The following is a 25,317-nucleotide window of genomic DNA, read 5'->3' on the forward strand; positions in this document are numbered from 1 at the left end:
ATCATTATTTTGCATGTCCACAGACAGAAAGAGCGCAGCCTGCAGAAGCATACTAATGGCACATTAAAACACCATGTCCTGCTGAGTCCTTCCATCTCTGGACTTCAGCGCTCAGCAGCTGCTTCGTGTCTCTCTGCTGGAGGACTTGAGTGTCAAGTAACATGCTGATAAATAATTTCTGCATGTTGCTGCTGCTTTTCAGGAAATTAGTTTGTGTGTTGGAAGATGATCCAGCTGAATACACAAATAATTCAACAGACTCACGCCGTGTTTTTTTTCCTTTATTTTTTAAGGCAGGACACTTAGCTGTGTTTACGTGTTTTATTATCGTCATCATCATGTAAATAGGATTTAAAAAATACTAAAGGGAAATTAATAAATATAAATATTTCTCAATAAACAAAAACAAATAAATAGTTGTTTATATATATTAGTCTATTTTTAAATATATTTAAAATATTATTATTATGTCATAGATTATATTTTACAATATAAAATATTTTATCTTAAAACAAACGAAATCTGCAAACTGACCTGCTGAGGGCAGTGATGAGCTTTAGGTCCTTAAATCTTCCGCTAATAATACATGAAGAAGAAAAGGGGGCTACACCATTGGTCAGAATGAGCTGCAGCCAGCGGAGCATCCTATTGGCTGATTGATCGGCCCCGCCACCGGAGCCTGGAAGTAGCGCCATAATTAAACTGCGGCCAACATTTGTTTTCCTCTTCGGTCTGGTTGCGGTCAATTTAGCCAGAAAATAACAATGATAAGCGAGAGTAAAGTTTATTAAAGACGTTTCGACTTTTAAGACGTTTCGCCTTTATTAAACTTCCATACGGTGTCGGGTTTGTAAAGGTTTGTGAAGCTAACAGGGAGCTGATGCGGACGGAGCGGGGAGGCTAACGTGGTTAGCTACCGTTAGCAGGTGTTAGCTGAAGCAGCGGCGGTGTTTCCAGCCTCTCTTTGCCGCTGATAGCAACTTTCTGTCGGCCACGTAAGAGATGAGCCTCCCGGTGAACCTCCAGGCGTTACCGTCTGGAGTTTTCGAGGAGGTTTGTACTCCGGAGAATTTCAGAGGGAAAAGGTGAGATTAATGTTAACTCTGAGTTTAGGGGCTAACTGCCATTGTTTGGATTTCAGGACCTGTCACTTCCAACAGCCGCTGAGAAAAATAAAATAAAATAACTGTCTGTATTTATGTTAGAAAGGACGGAGCAGAACCACCTTTAAACCCTGGACCTCATTAACAAGTAATAACCCTTTAAAATAAAAGGTGCAGGTCCAGGGTTAAACTGAAAACAGATCCAATCAGACTCATCAGACATGTACACGGTGTCTGGAAACGTTATTCCGTTAGTCTGAATGGAGAACACTGGAACAGACACATCCATGGTTTATAAACGCGTTTAAATCTGAAAGTGGATTTTAAACAGCAGCATTGTTTTCAGCTGGCTCGTTCCATGTTGGAGTGGTTTCTTCAGAACAACATTAATTCTTCATGGGAGAGATTTAACACAGTCCTAGAAACACTGCTGCTTGGTTGATGGGTCGTTGACAGGCTGGGTCTCACTTTTTCTCAAATTAGAGCTCCTGTCATGTTAGAACTTCAGATTTATAACCAGAGGATGCAGACGCTCAGGACAGATGTTCTGAAGAAACAACCTGAGGGTTTTATAAATCATTACACTGCCACCAGCCTGAACCGCTGATGAAAGGCTGGATGGATCCACGCTACCGTCTGAATGTTGCAGCACAAATCCAGACTGATCAGACCAGGCGGCGTTTTCCTGTTCTTTGCTGACGGGAGTGAGTTCAGCTGATGTGGACTATCTGCTCTGAGAGTCAGAGATGTTGTTCTTCATGCCTCGGTCATAAGACCTGCTGCTCCTCAGACCGTCGCTGTGAACTCTAGAGTTGGTTGTGAGGAGGAAGCCCAGTAAATAACTCTTAAATCACCTTTTACCTTATTCTGATTATTACGTTTAAACTTCTGCAGATAGTTGTGACCAAGAGTTGCTGCCTTGTGATTGGCTGATTAGATATTTAAGTTAGAGAGCAGCTGAACAGGCGTCCCTAATGAACTGACATCAGGTGATTGTTAAAGTAATCATCGTGTTCATTAAGAAGATGATGAGCCCAGATGTTCTGTCGTCATTCAGGACCTCGGTGAACTCTCTCAACCAGCTGAGTTTCCCCAAATCCAGATCAGCTCTGTGGGACGGCAGCCCTGCAGGAGAGAAGCTCCGCCTCCAGCTCTGCTCGCACAGGTAAAACACACACCTGTTACCTGCTAAGACCACAATGACTCCACCTGATGCTTGTTTTTTGTGAACTACATGTACCTGTCACCAGACGTGTTGACCTTGATGACCTTGTTGTCTTGACAGGAGGCCTCGGCTGGTGCTGCTGGAGAAAGCTCTCCGTCTGGCTCAACGCCACGCCCGCCACAGCAACAAGCCCCGCCTCCACTGCTTCTTCCTGGGATCAGCGTCTGTGGACTCAGGTCAGAGTTCATCATCCTGAATCATGTGCTGGTGAATCTTTTTATCAGTGTGTTGACTCCGTCTGTCTGTGGTCCAGATGAGGAGGGCGTCACGGTGACTCTGGACCGCTTCGATCCGGGTCGGGATCAGGCCGGGGCCTCGGGGCGCGTTCCCTCGGCTCTGCTGCCCGGAGACGTCCTGGTCCCCTGTTTGTTCTCAGCCGAGACCGAGTCTGGCGCCGTGGTCCAGTCTGAGGCTGAGCTCCATCACTGCTTCAAGGTCAGTTCATCCAGATACCTGGTCTGGGCTGGAGACGTCCCGGGGCCCAAAGAAGGACACGGAACAGACAGAGCCTTAATGAATGGTTTTAGTTTGTGTTGTGTTTGTGTTGACTCTGTCTCAGGTGTTGCATCACTCTGTGAGCAGCAGACAGACTCTGGACCTGTCTCAGCTGGTGAAGGTCAGAGGTCGAGTTGTTTGTTCTCAGCGGTCCGATGCTGCAGCGTTCGTCCTCAGCTGGTCGGCCGTCTGTCCGTCCGTCTGCGTGGACGTCCAACCGGTCAGAGCCGTTCCCATCATCCCCACCGCCCTCGTGAGGAGCCTGACCAGCATCGGACGAGGAGCGCAGCACTGCAGCGGCCGACAGAGAGGGTGAGGACACTCCTCCTCCTCCTCCACCTCCTCCTCCTCCTTCACCTCCTCCTCCTCCTCCTCCTCCTCCTCCTCCTCCTCCTCCTTCACCTCCTCCACCTCCTCCTCCTCCTCCTTCACCTCCTCCACCTCCTCCTCCACCTCCACTATGGACTCTGCTCCCAGTTTACTGATGACTTCCTGTTGGTTCCAGGTTTCTGACCATGGACCAGACCAGGAAGCTCCTCCTGCTGCTGGAGTCTGATCCCAAAGCCTCCAACCTGCCGCTGGTTGGACTGTAAGCGTCACCTCTCTGTCTGTGTCTATTTTCATTTGTTAAATGTTGTTAACTTTTAATCCAGCTGTGGTGTTTTCCCTGTCGCTTCCTGTCATGTGACAGCTGGCTGAGCGGAGTCACTCATGTCTACAACCCTCAGGTGTGGGCCTGGTGTCTGAGGTTCATGTTCAGCTCCTCCCTCCAGGACAGGTGAGGGGGGGTTTATGACGACGTAGCATGTTAGCATGTTAGCATGTTAGCATAGTCTGTCAGTGGAGGCGTCTGAATCCTTGTCTGTGTTTCAGGGTTCTGTCTGAGGGGGGCGCTTTCCTCCTTGTTGTGTTCGGCTCGACTCACAGAGCTCCTCAGTTCTTCCAGTGCAGAGGAACCGGACCAGGACCAGGACTAGGACCAGGACCAGGACTAGGACCACAGCTGGACTGCCAGCTGCTGACTGCCTCCCAGTCTGTCACTCTCTACCAGGTAAGGACGCAGGCCTAGCTTTAAATGCATCCTGGGTAATCTGAACATCTTTAGCTACTGCTGGATCAGAACCATGGACAGACTCTCACGTCTTTACTCTAGAGACAAAGACTCAGATTAGACCTGAACCCTGGAAGCTTCATCCTCAGAGGAACCAGGTCTCTGATGATGAAGGACATAAAGAAGATGATCAACATGATCACATCCTGATCAGATGTTTTTAATTCTGACCTCTGACCCGTCAGCAGGTGGCGCTGGTGGACGGTCAGACCCTCCAGTGTGATCTGGGTTCAGACGACCAGAGCCGACAGACGGAGGTGTTCAGAGCAGCTCAGAGCTCCTTCAGCAGGTGAGAAAGGACCTGAGCTAAATAAAGATTAGAAGAAGAAACATGAATATTATTTATTTATTTATTTATTTATTTATTAATGTTGTGTCCTCAGTGCCCCCCCTCCCACCGGCCTCTCTGTTAGTGATCAGGACTCTGGAGTCGAGGATGAAGATCTGTCTCCACGACCGTCCCCGAGTCCTCACCCCCCCGCTCAGCAGGTGAGACATGCTACATGCTAATAGAGGCTAACAAGGCTAATGGAGGCTTTAACTTTCTGAGGAAGACAAGGAGGAGGAGGAAGGGTTTTACTTTAAGGAAGTGTCAGCTCCTCCTCGTCTTCCTCGTCTTCCTCCTCCTCCTCGTCTTCCTCCTCCTTGTCTTCCTCCTCCTCCTCCTCCTCCTCCTCCTCGTCTTCCTGCTCCTCCTCGTCTTCCTCCTCCTCCTCCTCCTCCATCATCATCATCGTTTGTTGTTTCAGACTCGTAGAGTTCAGCCGTCTGTTCCTGAACTCTCCCTCCTGATTGACAGCAGCTTCACCTCCAATCACAGCGCTGGCCAGGGGTCTGGCTCCGCCTCCATTCCTCCTCCTCCTAAAGCCGTCAGGAAGTCTGCTCCTCGGAGCGGAAACACCTTCACCTCCTCCTCCTCCTCCTCATCTTCGACTCCCAGACCTCCTCTTCACCTCCACAGCACACCCAACTCCAACCTGCAGCAGCGGCAGCCCTGCACCTGTTGCCCCCCCACCTCCTACAGCTGCACCTCCATCTTCTCCTCCCCCGCCGCTACACCTCCCTCCCCTCACCCTGCTCCTCCTCCATCGTCATGTTCCCAGACTTCTCCTTCTAGCCACCACCCTCCCGCTCCACATCCACATCGCCAGACTCCTTCCAACCTCCAACCAGTTCCTCCTCCATCCTCCCATCACCACACTCCTCCTCCTCCTCCTCCTTCTTCCAGAAACCGTCCAACTACTCCTACTGTTGCCTCCTCCGGCCCATCCCATCATCACTCTTCACCTCCTCCCTCCGTTAACCCTTCCACTCCCCTCTGTGCTCACCACTACACTCCTCCTTCCTCTTCTCGTCTTTCTCCTCCTCCTCCTCCTCCTCCCTCCATCCTTGCTGTCCCTCCTGCTCCTTCCTGTCCCTGTTTCCACCTTTCTCCTCCACCTCCTCTCCCCTGCCATCCAGCAGCATCAGACCCCATGTCTCCCCCCTGCCTCCCTCCTCCCTCCTGTGTGAATCGATGCTGTGATCAGGGCGGAGTCGTGGCGCCAGACACCTACCAGCTCCTCCTCCATCAGGACCGCCAGCTCCGCCTCCTTCAGGCTCAGGTACAGTCACTAGACTCCTCCTCCTCCTCCTCCTCCTCCTCCTGGTGACCGCTGTCCTCTTCCTCCTCAGGTCCAGATGTTGCTGGAGGCTCAGGGGAAACTTCAGGCCGAAGCTCAGACGTCCAGGACAACAACCAGCGTTGCCGTGGGAACAGGTGAGACTGAACCACCTGTAACATGGAGGACGTCAACGCGTGTGTTCAATCTTTATGTTTAACGTTAACTCTTGTGTTTTCAGGAGCCAGTCTGTTCTGGGGGAATCCAGTCCAGCCCCTCTATCGACAGGAGGCTTCTCCTCCTCCTCCTCCTCCTCCTCCTCCTCGTCCCCCTTCATCCTCCTCCAGCCCCTCGACCTCCTCACATGACGCCTCCATCGTCAGGCCGGTGGGTGGAGCTGAGGACAGAGACGTCGCATGTCAGGTGACCCCCAGCTCTCCGTCTGACCACAACAGGTGAGAAGTGACCTGTCAATCAACCAGAGATGGATCCATGTGTTGATCAGCTCACTTTGATTCTTCCTCCTCCTCTTTGTCATCTTCATCTTTCTCCCTGACCTCCTATTTCTTGGTCTCTACCTGTAAAGTCAGCTCTTGACTCGTTGAAGCTCTGCATCGTTTCATTCGTGTCGTATTGAGTTCTATTCTGTGGTTAAACGTTGAACAGCCTCTCGTTAACGTCTGCTCGTCTGTGTCGTGTCCAGCGTCGTCCAGAGTCCAGTTCTTGGAGAAAGCGTCAGCATGTACAGACCAGCAGAGGAGCAGCAGAGCTTCTACCACAACCTCATGGTAACACAGCGATGACAGACGCTCATGAGATCAGTAAATGTTCAACTCGTTCCTCTGGAGCTTCCTGCTCCGTCCGCTCCGGTCGCATTCATTGTGTTGAAGGTTTTTAATGTCAACTCTAAGGCTCCGCCCCCCACCAACGATCAGAATACACCCACTGGAACTTCTTCTTCTTTGGTATGAGGAGTTCTTTCCTCTCAGGTGGTATGTACCAGCAGGTTGTTGTTCAAAGGTAACTCTATGTTCTGGTCGGTCATCCTCTGATGTTTAGTGTCTCTGTTCCGTCACCGTCAGTTTTCCTTCAGCAGATATTTATGGTCTTTGTCTTGATGTCCTCTTGTGTCCTCAGACTCAACTCAACAGTCGTCTCCAGGAGTCGGACAGCAAACAGGAAGTGGAGGAAGAGTCCAGGAGTCAGTCTGTGGTGTCCGACCGCTTCCAGCCCTCCTCCTCCTCCTCCTCCTCCTCCTCCTCCTCTTCCTCTTCATGCAGGAGGAAGAAGCAGCAGCAGAGGAGTTCAGCAGGAGACCCGGTGGTCAGCGCCACCCTGAGGCAGCTGCAGCAGCTCGGGGACCGAGAAGATCTGATGGACTCAGACAAAGAGCGACTCAGAGCTGTGGAGAGCGCCAGGTACTCATCAGCACCGTCTCCATGGAGACGAACTCAAGCGACCTGATCAGATACGTGTGTTAACGTCAAAACCTCAACGACTATAAAAAGATTTAATAACTGAAGACATTTTATAAAACCTCCAGAACCAGAACCAGAACCAGCTCATAAGAACTTAAATAATCTATCAGCTGTTACTTATATTTCTTATGAAACCCTTTTGAGGAGCTGGTGGATCAGCTGACTGTCTCTGACCCTGTCTCTGTCTCTGTCTCTGTCAGCACGTTGGCGAGCATCAACCCGGCCGCCGTCCTGTCCAGACTGAGCGTGTCCGAGCCGACGGCCAGCGCCCTGTTCCCCGGAGGCAGCGTCGACCTGAGCCTGGAGGCCAACGCCATCGCCCTGCGTTACCTCAGCGACTCCCAGCTCAGCAGGCTGTCTCTGGGAGGACACGCCCCCCGGCACAACCCCGCCCCCTCGTCATCCTCCAACGTCTCCCTGCTGTCGCCAAGCAACATGTCTCTGGCCACCAGGAAGTACATGAGGAAGTACGGGCTGATCGAGGAGGAGGAGGAGGAGGAGGAAGAAGAGGAGGCACCGGCAGCTCGTCAACCGCTCACCGAAGCTCTGAACATGAAGCTCCTCCCACAGAGTCAGCTGATCCGGGACCTGCGGCCAAAGATGCAGCTTTTAGCCGGCAGCGGCGGCGGAGGAGGAGACAAGGAGAACTGTTCCAGCAGGCGGCCATCTTTAATCAGGCCGAGCAGCCGGCAGACGGAGGCGTCGGTGGGAAACATCCTGGACCTGAGCCGTCTGAGGGAGCTGCCCAAACTTTTCTGAGCCAGACAACCTGCCACACGTCCCGGTCTGACTGGGGACCTGTTTCAACCGTCTCAGGTCTGGACTTTAAAGCCAGAAAACCACCGGACTGATAAAACGGTCATATTTTAAATGGAGTCTGGTTTTATTGGTGTGAACTGTCCAGTCTGCTTCTAGAGCCGCTGGTCGTATTTTATCACAGGGTTGTGTGCTCATGAATTATTCATGTCTCTTTTAATGTTTCTCGTTTTATTTGTAGTTTCCTGTTTTAATGTGAAATGACTTTTGCACAGACTTTTAAATTTTTTTAATATTTATGATTCCACTAATAAAATCTGCTTTTAAACCGTTGATGAGCGTGTTTCTGTCCAAACTGGATTAAATGAATGAATGAATGTGTGTCTGGATGTTTTAATAAAATGTTAAAAATGAGAAAAATATGAATTTAATAATAGAATAATTCTTTAGATCCAATTTTAACAATTCTTCAAATAGAAAATGAATAATATTTGTAGTTTCTTAAGAATAATTCATTCATTCATCTTCTGTAACCACTCGTTCAGGGTTGCATGGGGGCTGGAGTCTGTCCCAGCTGAAGAATAATATTTAGTATTTCTAAATCATTCTTAAAAATTCAAAACATTAATTTTAATTAAATGATATTTAAAAAGTTTAACATTATTTTCTTTTTAAATATTAAATTTAACATTTTAGTTTCTAAAAAATTAAATTTAGTTGATTATTAAAGTTACAAACTTTATTTTCTTGGATGTTAAAATTAAGAACTTTTTCTTTAATTTTAGTGAAAGATTGAATAAAGTTAAACATTTAAGTTTTAATATAATACTAATATATTTAATATTAATATATTTTTAAATATATATAAATATTCAATTTTAATTTAAACATTTTAATTTACTAAAATAAAAACTTATTTTAGTGAAATAAATTAATTACTAAAGTTACAAACGTTTTAGAATTTAAATACAATTCAATTAAATACAATTTATTTTAAATTTCAATAAAATGTCTTGGAATAATATTTTAATGAACATTTTTGCTCAAAACGTTTTTTGTTTGTTTTGTTTGTTTTGTTTTTTTAAATCTGACTCCTGAGCATTTGCGTCCTCAGTCCTCAGCGTGTCCTCTGTCCGTCTGTCCTCTGTCCTCAGTGTGGAGGCGAGTGTTTGGTTGTTGACGGCAGCAGCTGGTCTGAATCCAGATGTTTCTTGGTATCAAACTTGTTGACTGTCAGCGGATCAATGTCTCAAAGGTTGATGTGATGTCTCCGTGCTCTGCAGGACACTGACCTGAGTTCAGCTCAAACTGTTCACATCTGTCTGAACGCTCTCCTCGCTACCTGCTCAGGTAAGAGCTGCACTTTATTCACCGTTATCTTCAGGTTTTTACTGTGAAACGTGTAAATAAATACTCGTCAAACATTTTTACATGTCAGCGCGTTAATGATCGGCTCCTGTTGTGAGGAGGTCTGATCTGGAGTCAGGAGCGACTCGATGAATCAGAAAAGACGAAACCTCTGACTTGGACTTGTGACCTCTCTCTCTCTCTCTCTCTCTTGGACCTCGACCCTTTGACTTGAAATGATTTATAGAAATATAGACGATTCTAAATGTCTCCTGCTGGACATCGTCTGGTCTGACCTGGCTGGAGTCTCTGAGGTTGTTTTTGTCTCTTTTAGGTGGTTTTGAGGCTTGTTGACTTAGTCTTGTCTCTCTTTGAGGACGTCTTGTGTCTCTTTGAATTCATCTTGTGTCTCTTGGCGGCTGTTCCTCTCTCTGAATGTCTTTCAGGTTGTTTTGAGTCATGTTGAGGCTGATGTTTCTGAGGTTTGTCTCTTTGTTTTTGTCCCTTCTCTCTTTTGAGTCTTTCTACGTCTCTCTGAGCTCATTATGCGTCTCTGGTGTTAATTTGAGTCTCTGAAGTTGGTTTGTGTCTATTTAGGGTATTTTAGTCTTTCTGAGGTTGTACTGAGTCTATCTACTGACCATGGCCTCAAGAGCCTCTACAGGACCACGACTGTAGAGGCTCTCGTGACCATGATCAGTCTCTGTGGTGTCTTTCATGATTTAATTATATTCATTCATTCATCTTCTGTAACATCTTGTTCCTGTGAAGGGTCGCGGGGTCTGCTGGAGGTTACCAGCTTTAAAATAAATGAAATCAGTTGATGCTCACGTCTGATTGGTCCTCTGTCCAGGATGAGGGCTGCTGATTGGCTGTTGTTTGTGGCGTTGCTGCCTCTCGTCTCCTTCGCCTTCCGTCCAGACATCTGCGGCGCCAAACCCAAGGACCTCGCCCTGGAGCCACGCTGCATCTACCGCAGCCCCGAACCCGAGACCACCGAGACCACCGAGGCCCCGGAGCCCGAAGTCATCCCCGAGTCCACCAACCCCCGAGTATGGGAGCTATCCAAGGCCAACAGCCGCTTCGCCCTGTCCCTTTACAAACAGCTGGCCGTCAGCAAGACGCCCGACTCCAACATCTTCATGTCGCCCATCAGCATCTCCACGGCTTTCGCCATGACCAAACTGGGAGCCTGCAACCAGACGCTGAAGCAGATCATGGAGGTCAGACAGGAAACAACACACAACTGTCCAAGTGTATTTCATCCAAAAACTTTATTTAGCTAACCAGCTAGCCTCCGCTAACAGAGAAAACACGCACTTAAACTTCTTTTTCTTGAATTTCTTCTTCTGTCTCAATATTTCATCAAATCCAAAAACTGATATAGTTTTATTATCTTCTGTCCTTCAGAGTCCATCCACATGATTCTACATCAACTATGAACCACATGGTGACTGGACTGATAGAATCTGAGCCCTGTTCTTTACTTTCATACATGGCTCTTTGTCTCCATCTAGTGGTCTAATGGTGGTACTACAGATAATTAACACAGTACAGTCATCTAGTAGTGACAGTTAGCTTAGCATTGATATGTAGCATGCCTTGGTGACTGGTTTCCCTGGGGAGTTCCATGTGTGAACAACATGGAGGAAATCTCCATCTTCTTCTGGATTGTATAATGATCACAATGGTAGAATGTGATGATGTCCAGGAGAAATAAAATGTCCAAAGGTTGAATTGTGTGTACGTTGCCTCCTGTAGTGGAATCAGGAGGATTTTGTAGCCAGATTCACTTTCAAGAGGTAAAAACCCAACGTGGAACACTTTGGGTTCTTTGGTTCTCCACATGTCCAGATGGAGAGTGGGCCTGGTTCTATTGTTACTAGAACCTTTGTGGTATTTCTCTAAACTCTTGGTCCAGTTCTAGTCAAGGGGTTGCTGAATGAGTTCAGAATGATATCATTGCTATCAGGGTGTTTTCTACTATCTGATCTAGAAGACGTTTTAGTTTATCACTAATTAATCAGACATCGTGTCTTGCTGGAGATAAATGTGAAAACCTTTGTGTCTGCAGGTGTTTGAGTTTGACACCATCAAAGAGAAGACGTCAGACCAGGTCCACTTCTTCTTCGCCAAACTGAACTGTCGCCTTTACAGGAAGAAGGACAAAACCACAGAGCTGGTGTCCGCCAACCGGCTGTTTGGAGAGAAATCACTTGTCTTCAACGAGACGTACCAGAACATCAGTGAGACGGTGTACGGAGCTAAACTGCTGCCTCTCAGCTTCAAGGTGACGTCTGCGATTAAGTAGAATGATTCAGAGCTGGGCCTGCAGGTGGTAACCTCCAGTAGTTATAGTAGTAACCCTGGTTCTGTGCTGCAGGTGGTAACCTCCAGTAGTTATAGTAGTAACCCTGGTTCTGTGCTACAGGTGGTAACCCCTAGTAGTTATAGTAGTAACCCTGGTTCTGTGCTGCAGGTGGTAACCTCCAGTAGTTATAGTAGTAACCCTGGTTCTGTGATGCAGGTGGTAACCTCCAGTAGTTATAGTAGTAACCCTGGTTCTGTGATGCAGGTGGTAACCTCCAGTAGTTATAGTAGTAACCCTGGTTCTGTGCTGCAGGTGGTAACCTCCAGTAGTTATAGTAGTAACCCTGGTTCTGTGCTGCAGGTGGTAACCTTCAGTAGTTATAGTAGTAACCCTGGTTCTGTGCTGCAGGTGGTAACCTTCAGTAGTTATAGTAGTAACCCTGGTTCTGTGCTACAGGTGGTAACCCCTAGTAGTTATAGTAGTAACCCTGGTTCTGTGCTGCAGGCCAACCCAGAGGCGGCCCGGGTCACCATCAACAACTGGATCTCCAACAAGACAGAGAACAGGATCCAGGACACGCTGCCGGTCGGGGTGCTGGACTCCACCACCGTCCTGGTCCTCGTCAACACCATCTATTTCAAGGTAGCCCAACACCTGAAGCTACAGCTCTGCGCTCTGATTGGAGGAGAGACATCACCTGACGATTGTGTTGACACCTGGTCGTTGCAGATTCTTTTCCCTCAGTACAAACTTTAATCACTGCCCCTCCCTGCGTCTCAGGGTCAGTGGAAGAACAAGTTTGACAAAAATAACGTCTTCAACGCGGACTTCCACGTCACCCCGAGTCGCACCTGCCCGGTCAGCATGATGTTCCAGGAGACTAAGTTCAGGTACAAACACTTCCCCGACGACCAGGTGCAGCTGCTGGAGATGCCGTACCGTGGAGACGACATCACCATGGTGATCATCCTGCCGAGCAGCACCACGCCCCTCAGCCAGGTGAGACCGGCCGGCAGAGTCTCTTTAATATTTAATATTAATTCATTTAATTCAAATATTTTAGATGCATTTTTTCCATTTTTCTATTTTTTTTATTCATATTTTTATGAATTATCTGGAGATTATTGTTTTTTTTAAGTATAAATAGTTTATTACTTTAGGCTTCAATATAAACCTGATTATTTTTATGAATATTTTTCAGAATATAAAACATTTATTTTTGTTACAGGTTTCATTCATGTTTTCTTTAAATATTTTTGTCATTTCATTAATGTCCATTAATTGTACTTTAATATATTAGTATTAACTGTTTTCTGTGTCTCTGTGCTCCCTCAGTGTTTGTCTGATTCATCCTGACTGACGTCTTTAATAAGAACCAGATGTTTGTTTTGTGTTGAGGTGGAGGAGAGTCTGGACCTGAAGAAGCTCAGCGGCTGGTTGGACGAGCTGAAGGAGACCACCGTCTCCGTCCACGTCCCTCGCTTCAAGGTGGAGGACAGCTTCAGTCTGAAGGAGAAGCTTCAGGCCATGGGACTGACCGACCTGTTCAGCGCCGAGACGTCCAGTCTGCCAGGTGACTGGACCGGGACACACACCGACAAACACACACTGATGAACACACACTGATAAACACACACTGATAAACACACACTGATCAACACACTGATGAACACACTGATGAACACACACTGATGAACACACACTGATAAACACACACTGATAAACACACACTGATCAACACACTGATGAACACACTGATGAACACACACTGATGAACACACACTGATAAACACACACTGATCAACACACTGATCAACACACTGGTTCACCTTTAGAGCTGTCACACTTTCTGAGCCACAAAAGTAAAAACTATTAAAATAAATGAAATGTTCTGTTAATAAACATAAATCAGAGGTGGAAACTCACTCACTGCTGTTCTATCTGGAGGATCTGGTTTATTAGTTTCTTGTGTTCCAGGGATCCTGGAGGACGGCAGCGACGGCCTCTTCATCTCAGACGCCTTCCATAAAGCCTTCCTGGAGGTTTGTTGTGAATGAGTTGGCGGGACGTCCCGCTCCACGGCTCAGTGACTGATTCTCGTTTGTCTGCAGGTGAACGAGGAGGGCAGCGAGGCGGCAGCGGCCACCGCCGTCGTGGCCATCGGACGCTCCCTCAACCTCCAACGGGAGGTGTTTCTGGCCAACCGGCCGTTCCTGCTGCTCATCAGAGAGTCCACCATCAACACGGTGGTGTTCATGGGCCGCGTGGCCGACCCCTGCGTCCATGACGACCAGTAACGACCATAACGTCCATAACGTCCAGTAACGACCGTCCCACGGACGCTGAGACGCTTCAAATTCATCACGTTATTAAAACGACTTCAGTGTTGAGATGTAGAAATGTCTCCAACTGATCTGAACAGTTATTTTATTGTAGAGCAGAAAACTCAACATTATATTTCTACGTCAATTAAACTTTGAATGTTTGATCAAATTCTTTTTAACTGTTTATTCCATTAAATGACTAATTACCAGGATCAGCCTTTAGTTTGCTTTAATCATTTTTGTTTTCCTGTTCCAGAACTGTTTTCATATGGGATCATTAACTATTTAATTTAATCCACATATTTAATCTGATATTCTCTTTATCATTAACAAACATTTAACAGCCAACAGCTTCCAGTTCTTCTCAAGAGCTACAACTACACCGCAGTAGTAGTAGTAGCAGTAGTAGTAGTAGTAGTAGTAGCAGTAGTAGCAGTAGTAGTAGTAGTAGTACTAGTAACCCTTTAAAGGTTTTGTTTGGTGACGTTTAGCTGTTTTATCCGTTATTATTTTTAGCTCTTCCAGTCTTTCAGCTGTTGTCGGTGAACACTTTCAACCATTAAACTACTTTTCAGTAGCTAACGTTTCATGTCGTCTTTAAAGGAAACATTTAGTTTCATGACTTCTCATCTCATTTAACTAAACGTTCTGTTTTTAAACTAAACCTTCAAACATTAACTTTCAACAGTTTCACATTTTGTTTCTTTACTGCTAAAATCAATAAACTGGAAAACAACTGATTATGTTCTTCTTTTAGCTAACTGAGGAATGTTTTGTATTTTTAGTACGTTTTCATTTTCCATCACTTAAAACCAACGTCTAGTCTTTTATAATTTTAGCTACAAATTTAAAGTTTTATTTCTTGAGGTGAAGCTAACGTGCTACATTAACGCTAATCCAACAGTTAGCATACCTTTAGCATACCTTTAGCCTAGCTTAGCCTAGCTCTGTTTCTAGTTTAGTGATTTCTAACACAATCATATATTTTACTTTTTGTCAGTTTCAACTGTTTTCCAGCGACTTTAAACGTTTTCAGCCGTTTAGTTTTTACTCATCCCGTCACCTTCACCAGTTCTTAACGTTTATCTCTAATTCAACGGTTTAATTCCAGCTGTAACTAATCTGTTCTAGAGACTCGTCCTAGAACGTTAACAGGATCCTCTGAAGAACGAGTCGATGCTCAGTCTGACACTTAAAGTGCTTTATTTCCTCTGAAGGAGACGTGATCTGTGAGGGATCTAGTGGTCATAGTGAAAGAGTCGTCTTCACATTTATTCTAAACTAATCCACCTTTGGCCTCACACCCCCCCTCCCTCCTCCACCCTCACACCCTCCCTCCTCCTCCACCCTCACCCCCCCCCCCCTCCCTCCACCAACATGTTGTAGCAACAGAGACATGCAACGTAAAAGATCTTCACATAAACCTTTCAGGTTTCTCCACTACAGAACTTAAGTACCTCCTCTTTAAAAAAAACAAAAAAAAAAACAAAGTACAGTATTAAAAGTTAATTTACTAAACTCCATTTTTCTCATTTTCTGCTTCGATATATTAGGATATACTTTGAGGAATCAACGGTAAAGAGTAATCTCATTAAGTGAATATATCTAAATGATTTGATTCATAATTAGGCATGTTGTGGTCAAGGTTACTGGATATTAATAAGAAACATCAGATTCACACAGAAGAAGAACATGAAACCAAGGTTTGGCATTTTGTTGTAAAGCAAACGGAGTCAGAGCGACTCAAAGATGAAGCTCAGAGGATGATGATGATGATGATGATGAGGATGATGATGATGATGATGAGGTTGGGCTGTTTTTCACAGTTTAACTGAACATGAACATGGAAGTGAATGAAATCTGAGGAGGAAACGTTGAATCCTGAGCTGCAGGTAGAACGATGTGTCAGCATCAGTTTCTAGTCTGATATGACGACTGATCATCTTCATCCTATTGATGCTAATTAGAAAAAAGAACCAATTTATCGGAAACTTAAGTTCTTAAGTTTTCAAAAACTTAAAACAGTCTTACTCAAAATTACAACATTTGAGTTTTAGTTGTGAAGGTCTGAAATTATCTGACGACATAGAGGCTGCTTAAAGGTTAAAGAGTGATTCTAAAGATGTCTACGTAGAAATGACTTTAAAAGAGTGATTTTATTCAGGAAAATGAGCCAATATTACATATCAGCGAGGAGCTAATTATTAGGCCAAATTAAGAGTCACTCAAAGAAAACGTCAGGACATCTGTCCATGAGCTGAATGTGAAGAGAAACTGGGTCATGCAGCAAGACAACGAGAACCAAGAACACAAGTGGTTCTACAAAAGAACGGTTAAAGAAGAACAAGATGAATGTTTAGGAACGGCCAAGTCAAAGTCCTGACCTTAATCCAATAGAAATGTTGTGGAAGGACCTGAAGCAAGCAGTTGATGTGAGGAAACCCACCAACATCTCAGAACTGAAGTGGTTCTGTTCTGAGGAATGGGCTAAAATTCCTCCAAGCTGCTGTAGACCACTGATCAGCAGTTACCAGAAACATTTAGTGACAAGGTGGTCACAGCAGATACTGGATAAACAAGGAGGACATGATATGTAATATTGGCTCACTTTACTGCATAAACAAATACACCAGTCTAATATTTGTTGACTGGGTCCTCTTTGTCTACTTTCGGGGCTTGTGTTGATGTTTTGAATCATTTTTATTAAGAAATGTAGAAACTTCTGAAGGACACATCAACCTCTAAGCAGCTCAGTAAATACTTGACTATAATAAAGTCTTATTGTTCATGAATGCAGCTCTGATGCGACTCTTCCTCCTCTAGATTCCTCCAGCGGGTCCAGACAGAAGCCGACTGGCCCGGTGGTTCTGAAAGCAGCTTGTTGTGGTCGGTAACCGGTTGAAATGATGTGTAAAGAAAAAAGAAAGTCCTCACTGCTTCACTGCGCCTCAGAGCAGAGAGGAGAAAGACGACAAAGCTCACCACGATAAAAACGATAAAGGCCGATCTGAGCGAAACAAACGTCAAAACAAATAATAATAAAAAAACAAAAAACAGTCGATCTCATTTGTCCCTGGAGTCTCTGCAACAGGACGACAACCTTCAGAGCCGAGCGACGTGTCCGACTTTAATCTTAAAGAATCAACATTAATTTTGATTTAATTGTTAAGTTACAAATGATCTGATTGGTCCAGCAGATCTACTGGAGCAGAATCAGTTCCCAACAGAGAGACTCCAGATAAACTCTCCACCACCACATCATTAGTTTTTACGTCTTCCAGGTTACAGCTGAACATAAACGACCTCTGACCTGAACTAGAGTGAATTTAAACTCATGTTCTACTTGTTTTCAGGTGAACTCTGGTTTTCTTCACGTTGCCCAGCTCTAGTTTGTGTTTTTGTCGCCCTCTGCAGTGACTCGCAGGGATCTCTTACCTGCTGCTTGTGTTTGTTTATTTACAGGTGAGTTTCATTTTTCTGTGGCGTGCAGATCGCACTGAGGTTTAGCCGTTAGCGTTCTGCTACGTAGGGAAAGGTAAACGTCCGATTCACTGAACGGACGTCAAAGAGTCTGTATACCTGATAGATCCTGGTTTTAGCCTGAAGTGTGGAGCGTGGCGGCGGCGGCGGCGGCGGCGGCTGCAGTGAGATCTGGGAGGAAAACTCGAGGACAGAGCCGCTGGCTTCACTTGCATAAAAAAAAAAATATACCGTCCACTGAGAATCTGATTCACAGCTCTATAGAAAAACAGTAACAGCCGATCCGTGTGCTACCTGCTTACCTACTGGAATTCAACTCCTAGCTTGTTTACAATATTTATATGCAAAAGAAAAAACAAAAAAAACATCTTAGTAGTAGTTTAAATACGTCTGATAGTATTTTTAAATCATTGTTCCGTTGTTATAAAAAGTTTTCGTCTTTCTTTCACTGATAAGTGCTGAAGTTGTTCCGGCGCGTCGGAGGCCCGTCATGGCCGACGCCGTCTGTCCTTTGGTTGCCAGGTGGTCCGACCTGCTCCCGACCTCCGGCAGGTGACCTCTGACCTCTGGAGGTGTTTTTGTTTTTTAAAGTCCAGCTCCACGGCCTGGCCAATACATCCATGTGGTCTGACAGGGTCTGGCTCCTTTTCCTGTCAACATCCGATCGATATCAGTCCGGATCAGAACCAGTCGTCGGTAGCGACGCGTTAACTCTACGGCACTCATCCGTCATTACAGTCTCAGCTGTTACGTCAACATATATTCTCTGTTTACTGTGTATTGCACTGTATTTTAATATCGCTAAAGTTCATGATACTCTCAATTAAATGAAAAAGATGAGGATTGGATAAGCTAATAGCTGTTAGCATGGCCAGGAGTAGCTCACAAATGCTAACTCTTCTATAGAATTTTCTAACTAGATTATTTAAAACCTTAGCTTCATCATTACAATATTTCTGTTAGCTACATTAGCTGTGTGCGCAGTAGTAGCTTTACATGCACGTAAACGGACTTGGTTAGCTTGCTAGCTTATTTCCTGTGTTTTTGGTTTTTCCCTTTATGACGTTAAGTGAGAGACTCAGATCTTTTAATTTACTTTTAAATGTTCAACTGAATAGAGATGTGAAAGTGTGAACACGTTGAGGATTACTAGCTAGCTAGCTAATAGCTCTTAGCTAACAAGTGCTCCAATTTAAATTCAGGTGTCTTTGTCTTTTGCTAGCTATTAAGAGTTTCTGCCACAATAAAGTAAATTATTTAAGTTCAAAGATCAACATCAGTTAACTACAGATAGTTAGCTAGCTCACAAATGCTAGCTCTTCTATAGCAGCAGAGGTTTCTGAGGTTCTATATAACTATATTAACAAAAACAGTTGAAAAGCCTTAGCTCCATCAATTACAATATGTCTTATTATTATTATTATAATTATTATTATATAGGCAACATGTGTTAAATAAAGTTAGCTAACTATTTCACAAATGATAGGTCCATTAGCAATAGAGATGAACGGTGCTCAGTGGAACAAACTACATCATGACCAAGCAAGGACGTGTTAGCTTACACGCTAGCGTTGGTTCTCGCCATCTTCCAAAGGAAATTAATAGTAGCTAATGTTAGCTAGCCAGCTCAGAAGTTAGCTACATTAGATATGTGAGCAAGTAGTAGCTTTGCATATAAGTTAGCACACTTGATTAGCTTGCCAACTTGTTTTGTGTGAGGGATCTCATCTTACTTTTTAGCTAGCTCTAGCTAGCTCTACTAAATTAGCAGAGGTTTCTGATGCAAATCAGCTACTGGAGGATTTTAAATTACTAAAAAAGATGAAACCACTAAGTTCCATAATTTTCAACCTTTCTAATTATGCTAAAGTAAAATAAGCACACGTTAAATTCTACCATCTAACTATCTCACAAATGCTAGGTCCATTAGCTATAAGGTTAACTTACAAGCTAACACTGATTTTACTGCCAAGGGAAATTACTGTTAGCTTTATCGGCTATGTGTGCAAGTCACAGCTTTGAATTACTAGAATATGTTTTTATACACAAATGTGGTTAGCTTGCTAGCTAATGTTCTGCGTTTTTGGTTTCATGAATCGTTAGCTAATGTTAGCATCAGTTAAGATCCTATCAGACAAGAAGATCCACCAGAGTCATGTGATGTCAATGAAGGATGTTATGAAAGCAGTCAACCACTGTAATCTAATATATAAATAATATGTTCATATAATAATATAAATAATGTATATTGTGTTTATTAGCTAGCTAGCTAATCTTAAACGTCCACCATAAGTAGTGGAGAGGGCACAATGTGGATATTAAAATTTGCCTAAAAGCTAACGTTAGCATAGCAACACTTGATAATGACATGAACATTTGAGCTGTATATATTTTATGTCCTTGACTGAACTGAAACGTCTCCTCTGTAGCTTGTGTTTAGTTTGTTCCTCAGGTTTAGTTTCAGTTTTACTCTTTTTGAGTGGAGTGCAGCAGATTTAAGGCGTCGTTACCTGAGACCGAGGTCACTGATCGGGTCTGGACATCGCCTCGTCCTCCTCAAACAATAAGATTCTGTCACACACATTGTCAGAGCAAGAAAGTGTCTGAGGAAAAACTAACTAAAAGAAAACAATAAAGCCTTGCTTGCTTATAAAAATATCTGAGAAGACTGACGGAGATCTCTGTGTGAGTGGACCAGAGCGCCCCCCGGTGGTGCTGTGCTGTGCAGCAGCTGTATTGCGTAGTGATGAGAGGTAACTGAGCTGTGTAGCTTATCCAAGGCTGGACCTGGTCCAGTATTCCTGCTGTGTTGGTTTGTTCTGTCTACAGGCCGTCAGATGGTCCAGTCTAATCTAGTTCAACTACGATACTCAAACATTAATCTGAAGAGTTTACGGCCGAATTAACCGAAGCCAGTGTGACCAGAGCTCCTACTGATTTAAATGAGCGAGTTTACTAATGAGGTGGAGGAGTTGCCATCTAGGTGAAATGGAAACAGACTTGGTGAATAAATGTCTGAACTGGAGACGAGTGATTGCAGTTTAAACTCTGAAATGTTGAAAAGGTCCGAGGACCTTAGAGTGATTACTGTTTTCCTGTAGTGTGGAGGTGTTGTAGTGTGGAACGTCAGAAGCTCTGGTCACACTGGGACTGAAGCTTTGTTTCTTTTGTGCAACTACATTTTTTTTACGCCGCTGTGGCACATGAAGAGCGAGTGGGATTATTATTCCTAACCCGACTTCTCCAGATTGTCTCAAGGCAAATACGAAGGATTGGTTAAACTGGCACTGAGTATTTTGGCAAAGTCTCCACCAGACAGACTGTTGTGACGCTGCATTGTGAACCTGTAACACCTGTAAATATAAAAGTAGAAATCTGTAACATAAACTAGACGGAGGCAAACGAGAACCACTGACTTGTGTGGCGTATGAGGTTGTTGGAGTGTGTGGCGTCTTGTTCATCTTAGCTTAATCTGTTCGGTTTGGTTAGTGAAGGTAGATGCGGTTTAAAGCGGAAAAGTCTCAGTTCGGACTCTGAGGCGTCTTTTGACTCCAGCGGGTTTTCGGCGTCCAACAGGATCACACCGGCCCTCCACGTCTGCAACCCCCGACCTCCTCCCTCCCCCGGGGTCAGTCGGGTCCCGTGGTGGATACCGAGGCTTGGGGACCCTCTCCGTACTGACCTCCACCACTGCTGCTCCCACCACCGCTGCCCCCTCCTCCGCCTTCAGGCTCCTCCTGGCTCGGGGACGCCTCGTCACTCGGGCCGCCCCTGGACGTGACGGAGGCGGTGGTGGTCTCGGGGGAGGCGCTGTGGGCCTCTTGGGGGGCGCAGCCTGGGTGGTTCTTGCGGAAGTGCTGGTTGAGGATGGCCTGGAAGGGGAAGCTCTTCCCGCAGACGTGGCAGTGGAAGGGCTTGTTGCCGGTGTGCTTGCGGATGTGGTACTCCAGCTGGTCTTTGCGGGTGTACTTCTTACCGCAGATGCGGCAGACGAACGGCGTGATGCCCATGTGCAGGCGCATGTGACGGTCCAGGCTGCCTTTCTGGTTGAAGGACTTGCAGCAGTAGATGCAGGTGAGCCGGGGGTTGTAGCGGAACCAGCGGTCTCCTACCTGCTCCCTCAGGTAGTCCTCGTAGCCGCCCATGTCGAACGCCGTGTGCTCCTCCCCCTGACAAGAAGAACAAAACGCTAACAGAACACCTGAAAACGGGACGGACTGATGGTCTGGGACAGGGACTCTGGGCACATCAGGCTTCTAGCTGGTTTTAGTGGGGTTCAGAGAGTACTACAAGTACTTTGAGAGGTTGGTTACTGAGCAGGTGCAACTTTAGGGAGTCCTAGAGAGTCCTGAGGCAGTTCTAGGGGTTTTAAAGATGGTTGTAGAGATCCAAAGTAGAGTCCTGTACTGGTTTCTACTGGACTTTACGGATTTAGATGAGTTAGAAAGTTCTACTCACTAGTTCTACTTGGTTTTCACCCACTTGGTCGTTATCAGATAAAACAAGATTCAGAATTTTTATTCAGATCCACGCTAGCTACGCTAGCTACATCAGCTACATCAGCTACATCAGCTACATCAGCTAACACGCTAACTGCAGTTATGCTAGCGGTCAGCGTTGGTACCTGTGAGCCCGGCTGTCGCAGCTCGTCCGCCCGGTTCGGAGACTCGCTCTTTGCTCTCTGACGTTCTGTGAGGACGACCACGCTGCCGGTGGGACTGAACCTGACGAAGACAAGCAAACATCATCATCATCATCATCAGGCGTCGACCAACCAGTTAGCGCCGCGTGGAGGCGTGTCCTCATCGTGAGACTCACCTGTCGGTCTCACTGAAGCTGGAGGACGGCTGGATGCTGCGGGCCCCCAGCGCTCCCACCGGCCCCGTCACCAGGGTGCTTCGTCCTGACGTGTCAATCATCACGGTGGCCCCCTCCTCCACCGGCCCCCCCTCCTCCTGGTGCTCCCCGGCTCCAATCCACTCCTCCATCCTCTCCGTCTTGATCCGGACACCGTCCACGCTGCTGCCCTCCTCGGCGCTGCCGGGTCGCTCCGGCTCGCTGCTCGTCTCCACGTACCACTGACCGGCCCTGTTGATGCGGAGGATGGGCTCCTTACCCGCTCTGCTGCTGGTGGCCCCTGGCCCCTCCAGACCACTGTGCTCCACCGTCGGTGGCGGGCTGAGCCTCTCCTCCGCCGGGCTGATGGCCTCGCTCGCCTCCCCGCCTCCCCTTGCACCAATCAGCCGTAGACCAGCGTGATGACCCCCTCGAACCACTGCCTCCAGGGTCCTGGCGCCCCTGGAGCCCCGCGCCGACTCCTCGTCCCTGGACTCCTCATCTAGGTCCGCCAGGCTGATCTTCAGGTGGATGCCCTCCAGGATCTGGGTGCAGCGGTCGATTATGTGCTGCATCTGCAGGAAGCTGGCGGCCGTCAGGTAGCTGATGATGTCGGCGAGCTGCAGGCAGAGGCGTCCCGTGTAGCAGAAGGACAGCAGCTGCTCGAACACCGACGGGTTTCGGATGACGGTCAGCGACACGGTGCTCATCTGGCTCAGAGACATGTGGTCCCGGAAGTATGGCGAGCTGGCGGCGAGGACCACCTTGTGCGCTCGGAAGCTCTGGCCCTGAACGTTGACCACGATGTCGCAGAGGCGGCCCTGAACCCGCAGCTGGTTCAGGTGGGACAGAACCGAGTTACTGAAGTCTGGGATGTCCAGCTGAATGCTGCCGGAGCGATCCATGCTGCAGCCTGCAGGGACTCTGCAACAAGAGCAACAAAACCAGGATCAGGACCAGGACCAGGACCAGGATCAGGATCAGGACCAGGACCAGGACCATGATCAGGACCAGGATCAGGACCAGGATCAGGATCAGGACCAGGACCAGGATCAGGATCAGGATCAGGACCTGTGACTGGTAGACACCACTACTACGCTCTTATTCTACTTCCATATATGTGTAGTTTTAAGCCTTAAAGAGGGAAGGAAGGAATCAGAACCATCAACAGCTGCTGGTTGGAGACATGATCCAGATGTTGGAACCAGATGGAAAGACTCTCACATGTTAAGATCTAAAAGACTCAGATTAGACCTGAACCTGGAAGCTTCCCTACTTTAGATTTATTTCTTCTTGACTTTGTTCCATTTTAAAAGTCTCTCATTACTAATGAACAGACATCACATCTGACAGGTAACAAGGGAACACCTGCTCCAGGACTGGACCAGAACCCTGTCCCAGGGGACCAGGTAAACTCAGGTGTGCAGCCCGGACTCTCACCTGAAGTTGGGGCCGGGCGGGGAGAGATCGGGGGTGGTTTCGGGTCCGGTGCTGTCGAGGCTTCAGTCCCGCAGCCCGCTGAACATCGTCAGCAGGACGGGAGATGACGGCGGCTCCGCTCGGTTCGGCTCACCGCGGCTCGGTCCGGCCCGGTCCGGCAGGCTGCAGCTCCTCCTCCTCCTCCTCCTCCTCCAGGCTCCGGAGCTCCAGAGGCGGTCGCGTCGTCTTCAAGGCCGTGTATCGGCAGCTGGGCTCGGGCTCCGGTCCGTTAGCAGCCGCTCTGCCGCCATTCCGCTGGAAGTTCGGCTCGGTTCGGTGTCGGTGGGCCGCTGCTTCTCATCTTCCTTTTTCACGGCAGAAGGGCCGAGGCTACAGGAAGGAAGCAGAGGAGGAAGAAAACGCGCACGGGCTCGTGGGTAATGTAGTTCACTCGCCTCACGGCGCGAGAAGAGAGTAAAGGCTTAACGGCGGCTTTAAGAACTACATTTCCCAGCATGCGTCTGTCATGACGTCGGTAAGGATGGCGGTTGGAGTTTGGCAAAGTGGAGAACGTCGATTAAAGTCCAAAAAAATAGAATAAAAGTACAACAGTTTAAATATTCTCAACTATTATTAGTTAATAAACATTTAAATGATTCGTATGATTAATTTTACTGCTTCATTTATTAGTTATTCACATTTAATGTTTTAACTTTATTTGTTTAACCCGTAAAACGTTCACCTGTCTGTAACAACATCAATAATCTTCATTTTAACAATTTAAAATATGTAAACTCGCCATGAAGCAGGTAATAACATTAAGGATTTAAATATTTCAAATGATTTTTTTTTTTATTATTTAACAAACGTTTATTTGCAGGTTTATTATTTTCTAAAGTAGGACAAAGTTCAGATAGAAACATTTCATTAACTTTTGATGTTCTTTGATTATCATTTTATATGTCTTTATATTCAGGATGGAAACAGTTTGTGTTCAGATTTTAAATGTGAACAAACAAAAATAAAAAGCAAAAGTAGGTTGGAAGATATTTTTATTAATCACAAAACGGTCTGTAGTTATTGAATAAACTGATCATTTACTTTACTTGAAGTAAGTTTTTTATAAATATTTACTCAGTGTTTAGATTCAGCAGAAACAGCTTAAAGGTTTTAACAGATCACAACACATACGTCTACATCATCTCTGAGTCTCTACGTAGCTGCAGGTCTCGTTGAGCAGCACGTTGCCGTTGGTGACGTGGACGGTGACGCTGGACCCGTTGGTGCCGACCGATGTCCAGCTTCTGTCCTCCAACGCCTCCAGCTCGTCGTCTCTCACGGAGACTCTGCAGTCGACCGAGGAGGTGACTCTGCTCGCGTCTGAAAACAGTGAACACAGCGAAGGCAGCTTTGTCAGAAATGTGAAGAAAGAAGGAGCTCGTGTTCTTGTTAATGTTCCTGTGAGGTTTGTTTTAAAACGATAAAAGTTTAACTTAAGGAGCCAGAGAGTCGGTCGACATTTTGTTCTCAGAGTTGATGTAAGAGGCTTCATGGACGGCCAAATATCATCAAAGAGGAGAAGGAGGAGGAGGAGGAGGAGGAGAAAGAGAGAGAAGAGGAGGAGATGAAGAGGATGAAGAGGACGGTGAAGAGGACGATGAAGAGGACGATGAAGAGGAAGAAGAGGAGGAAGAAGAAGCAGCAAAGGAGAAGCAAGAACACAAAGAGGAGGAGGAAGAGAGCAGGAAGATGAGAAAGAGGAGGATGAAGAAGATGATGAAAAGGAAGATTAAGAAGAAGAGGAGGAGGTCCAAGGAAGGAGCAGAGACAG

General features: G+C 46.3%; 3 protein-coding genes across 4 annotated transcripts; 2 read left to right on the plus strand and 1 right to left on the minus strand.

The window, feature by feature from the left end:
• Positions 1 to 615: 615 nt before the first annotated feature.
• Positions 616 to 8,096, plus strand: stil (STIL centriolar assembly protein). Of its 2 annotated transcripts, none has more exons than XM_084548077.1 (16): positions 616 to 1,085; positions 2,161 to 2,268; positions 2,389 to 2,504; positions 2,582 to 2,763; positions 2,888 to 3,135; positions 3,329 to 3,412; positions 3,515 to 3,601; positions 3,697 to 3,874; positions 4,120 to 4,223; positions 4,318 to 4,423; positions 4,684 to 5,538; positions 5,609 to 5,693; positions 5,777 to 5,990; positions 6,239 to 6,323; positions 6,673 to 6,953; positions 7,214 to 8,096. In XM_084548077.1, exons 1-16 carry the CDS (start codon positions 1,003 to 1,005, stop codon positions 7,770 to 7,772), a joined length of 3,375 nt encoding a protein of 1,124 aa, XP_084404203.1. In that variant the 5' UTR covers positions 616 to 1,002; the 3' UTR covers positions 7,773 to 8,096. The 2 variants fall into 2 exon arrangements, with proteins under 2 accessions (XP_084404203.1, XP_084404204.1); XM_084548078.1 differs by having other exon boundaries at positions 4,123 to 4,223.
• Positions 8,097 to 9,013: 917 nt separating this feature from the next.
• On the plus strand, positions 9,014 to 13,724 carry serpinc1 (serpin peptidase inhibitor, clade C (antithrombin), member 1; the record flags this gene model as incomplete). The annotated part of the gene is given in 10 exon segments (XM_084548967.1): positions 9,014 to 9,031; positions 9,035 to 9,089; positions 9,092 to 9,119; positions 9,970 to 10,339; positions 11,191 to 11,406; positions 11,932 to 12,069; positions 12,208 to 12,426; positions 12,826 to 13,000; positions 13,405 to 13,469; positions 13,539 to 13,724. Coding segments are annotated over 10 exon segments (1,470 nt in total).
• A 1,415-nt stretch (positions 13,725 to 15,139) lies between these two features.
• Positions 15,140 to 23,875, minus strand: zbtb37 (zinc finger and BTB domain containing 37). Its single transcript, XM_084548656.1, has 4 exons — positions 23,508 to 23,875; positions 22,050 to 22,991; positions 21,856 to 21,955; positions 15,140 to 21,400 (listed from the first exon to the last, which is right to left on the minus strand). The coding sequence occupies exons 2-4, from the start codon at positions 22,970 to 22,972 to the stop codon at positions 20,861 to 20,863; spliced, it is 1,563 nt and encodes a 520-aa protein (XP_084404782.1). The 5' UTR covers positions 22,973 to 22,991; positions 23,508 to 23,875; the 3' UTR covers positions 15,140 to 20,860.
• Positions 23,876 to 25,317: the final 1,442 nt, after the last annotated feature.

The sequence above is a fragment of the Chelon labrosus genome, assembly GCF_963514085.1.
Source record: "Chelon labrosus genome assembly, chromosome: 7".
In the NCBI taxonomy this organism is placed as follows: Eukaryota; Metazoa; Chordata; class Actinopteri; order Mugiliformes; family Mugilidae; genus Chelon; species Chelon labrosus.

Coding starts and splice junctions, on each gene's coding strand:
- zbtb37 (XM_084548656.1), bottom strand. CDS start 22,972: ATGGATCGCTCCGGCAGCATTCAGCTGGACATCCCAGACTTCAGTAAC. Junction 21,956..22,049: donor AGCTTCAGTGAGACCGACAG/GTGAGTCTCACG, acceptor TGTCTTCGTCAG/GTTCAGTCCCACCGGCAGCG. Junction 21,401..21,855: donor TGCGACAGCCGGGCTCACAG/GTACCAACGCTG, acceptor TCTTCTTGTCAG/GGGGAGGAGCACACGGCGTT.
- stil (XM_084548077.1), top strand. CDS start 1,003: ATGAGCCTCCCGGTGAACCTCCAGGCGTTACCGTCTGGAGTTTTCGAG. Junction 3,875..4,119: donor AGTCTGTCACTCTCTACCAG/GTAAGGACGCAG, acceptor CTGACCCGTCAG/CAGGTGGCGCTGGTGGACGG. Junction 6,954..7,213: donor AGAGCTGTGGAGAGCGCCAG/GTACTCATCAGC, acceptor TGTCTCTGTCAG/CACGTTGGCGAGCATCAACC.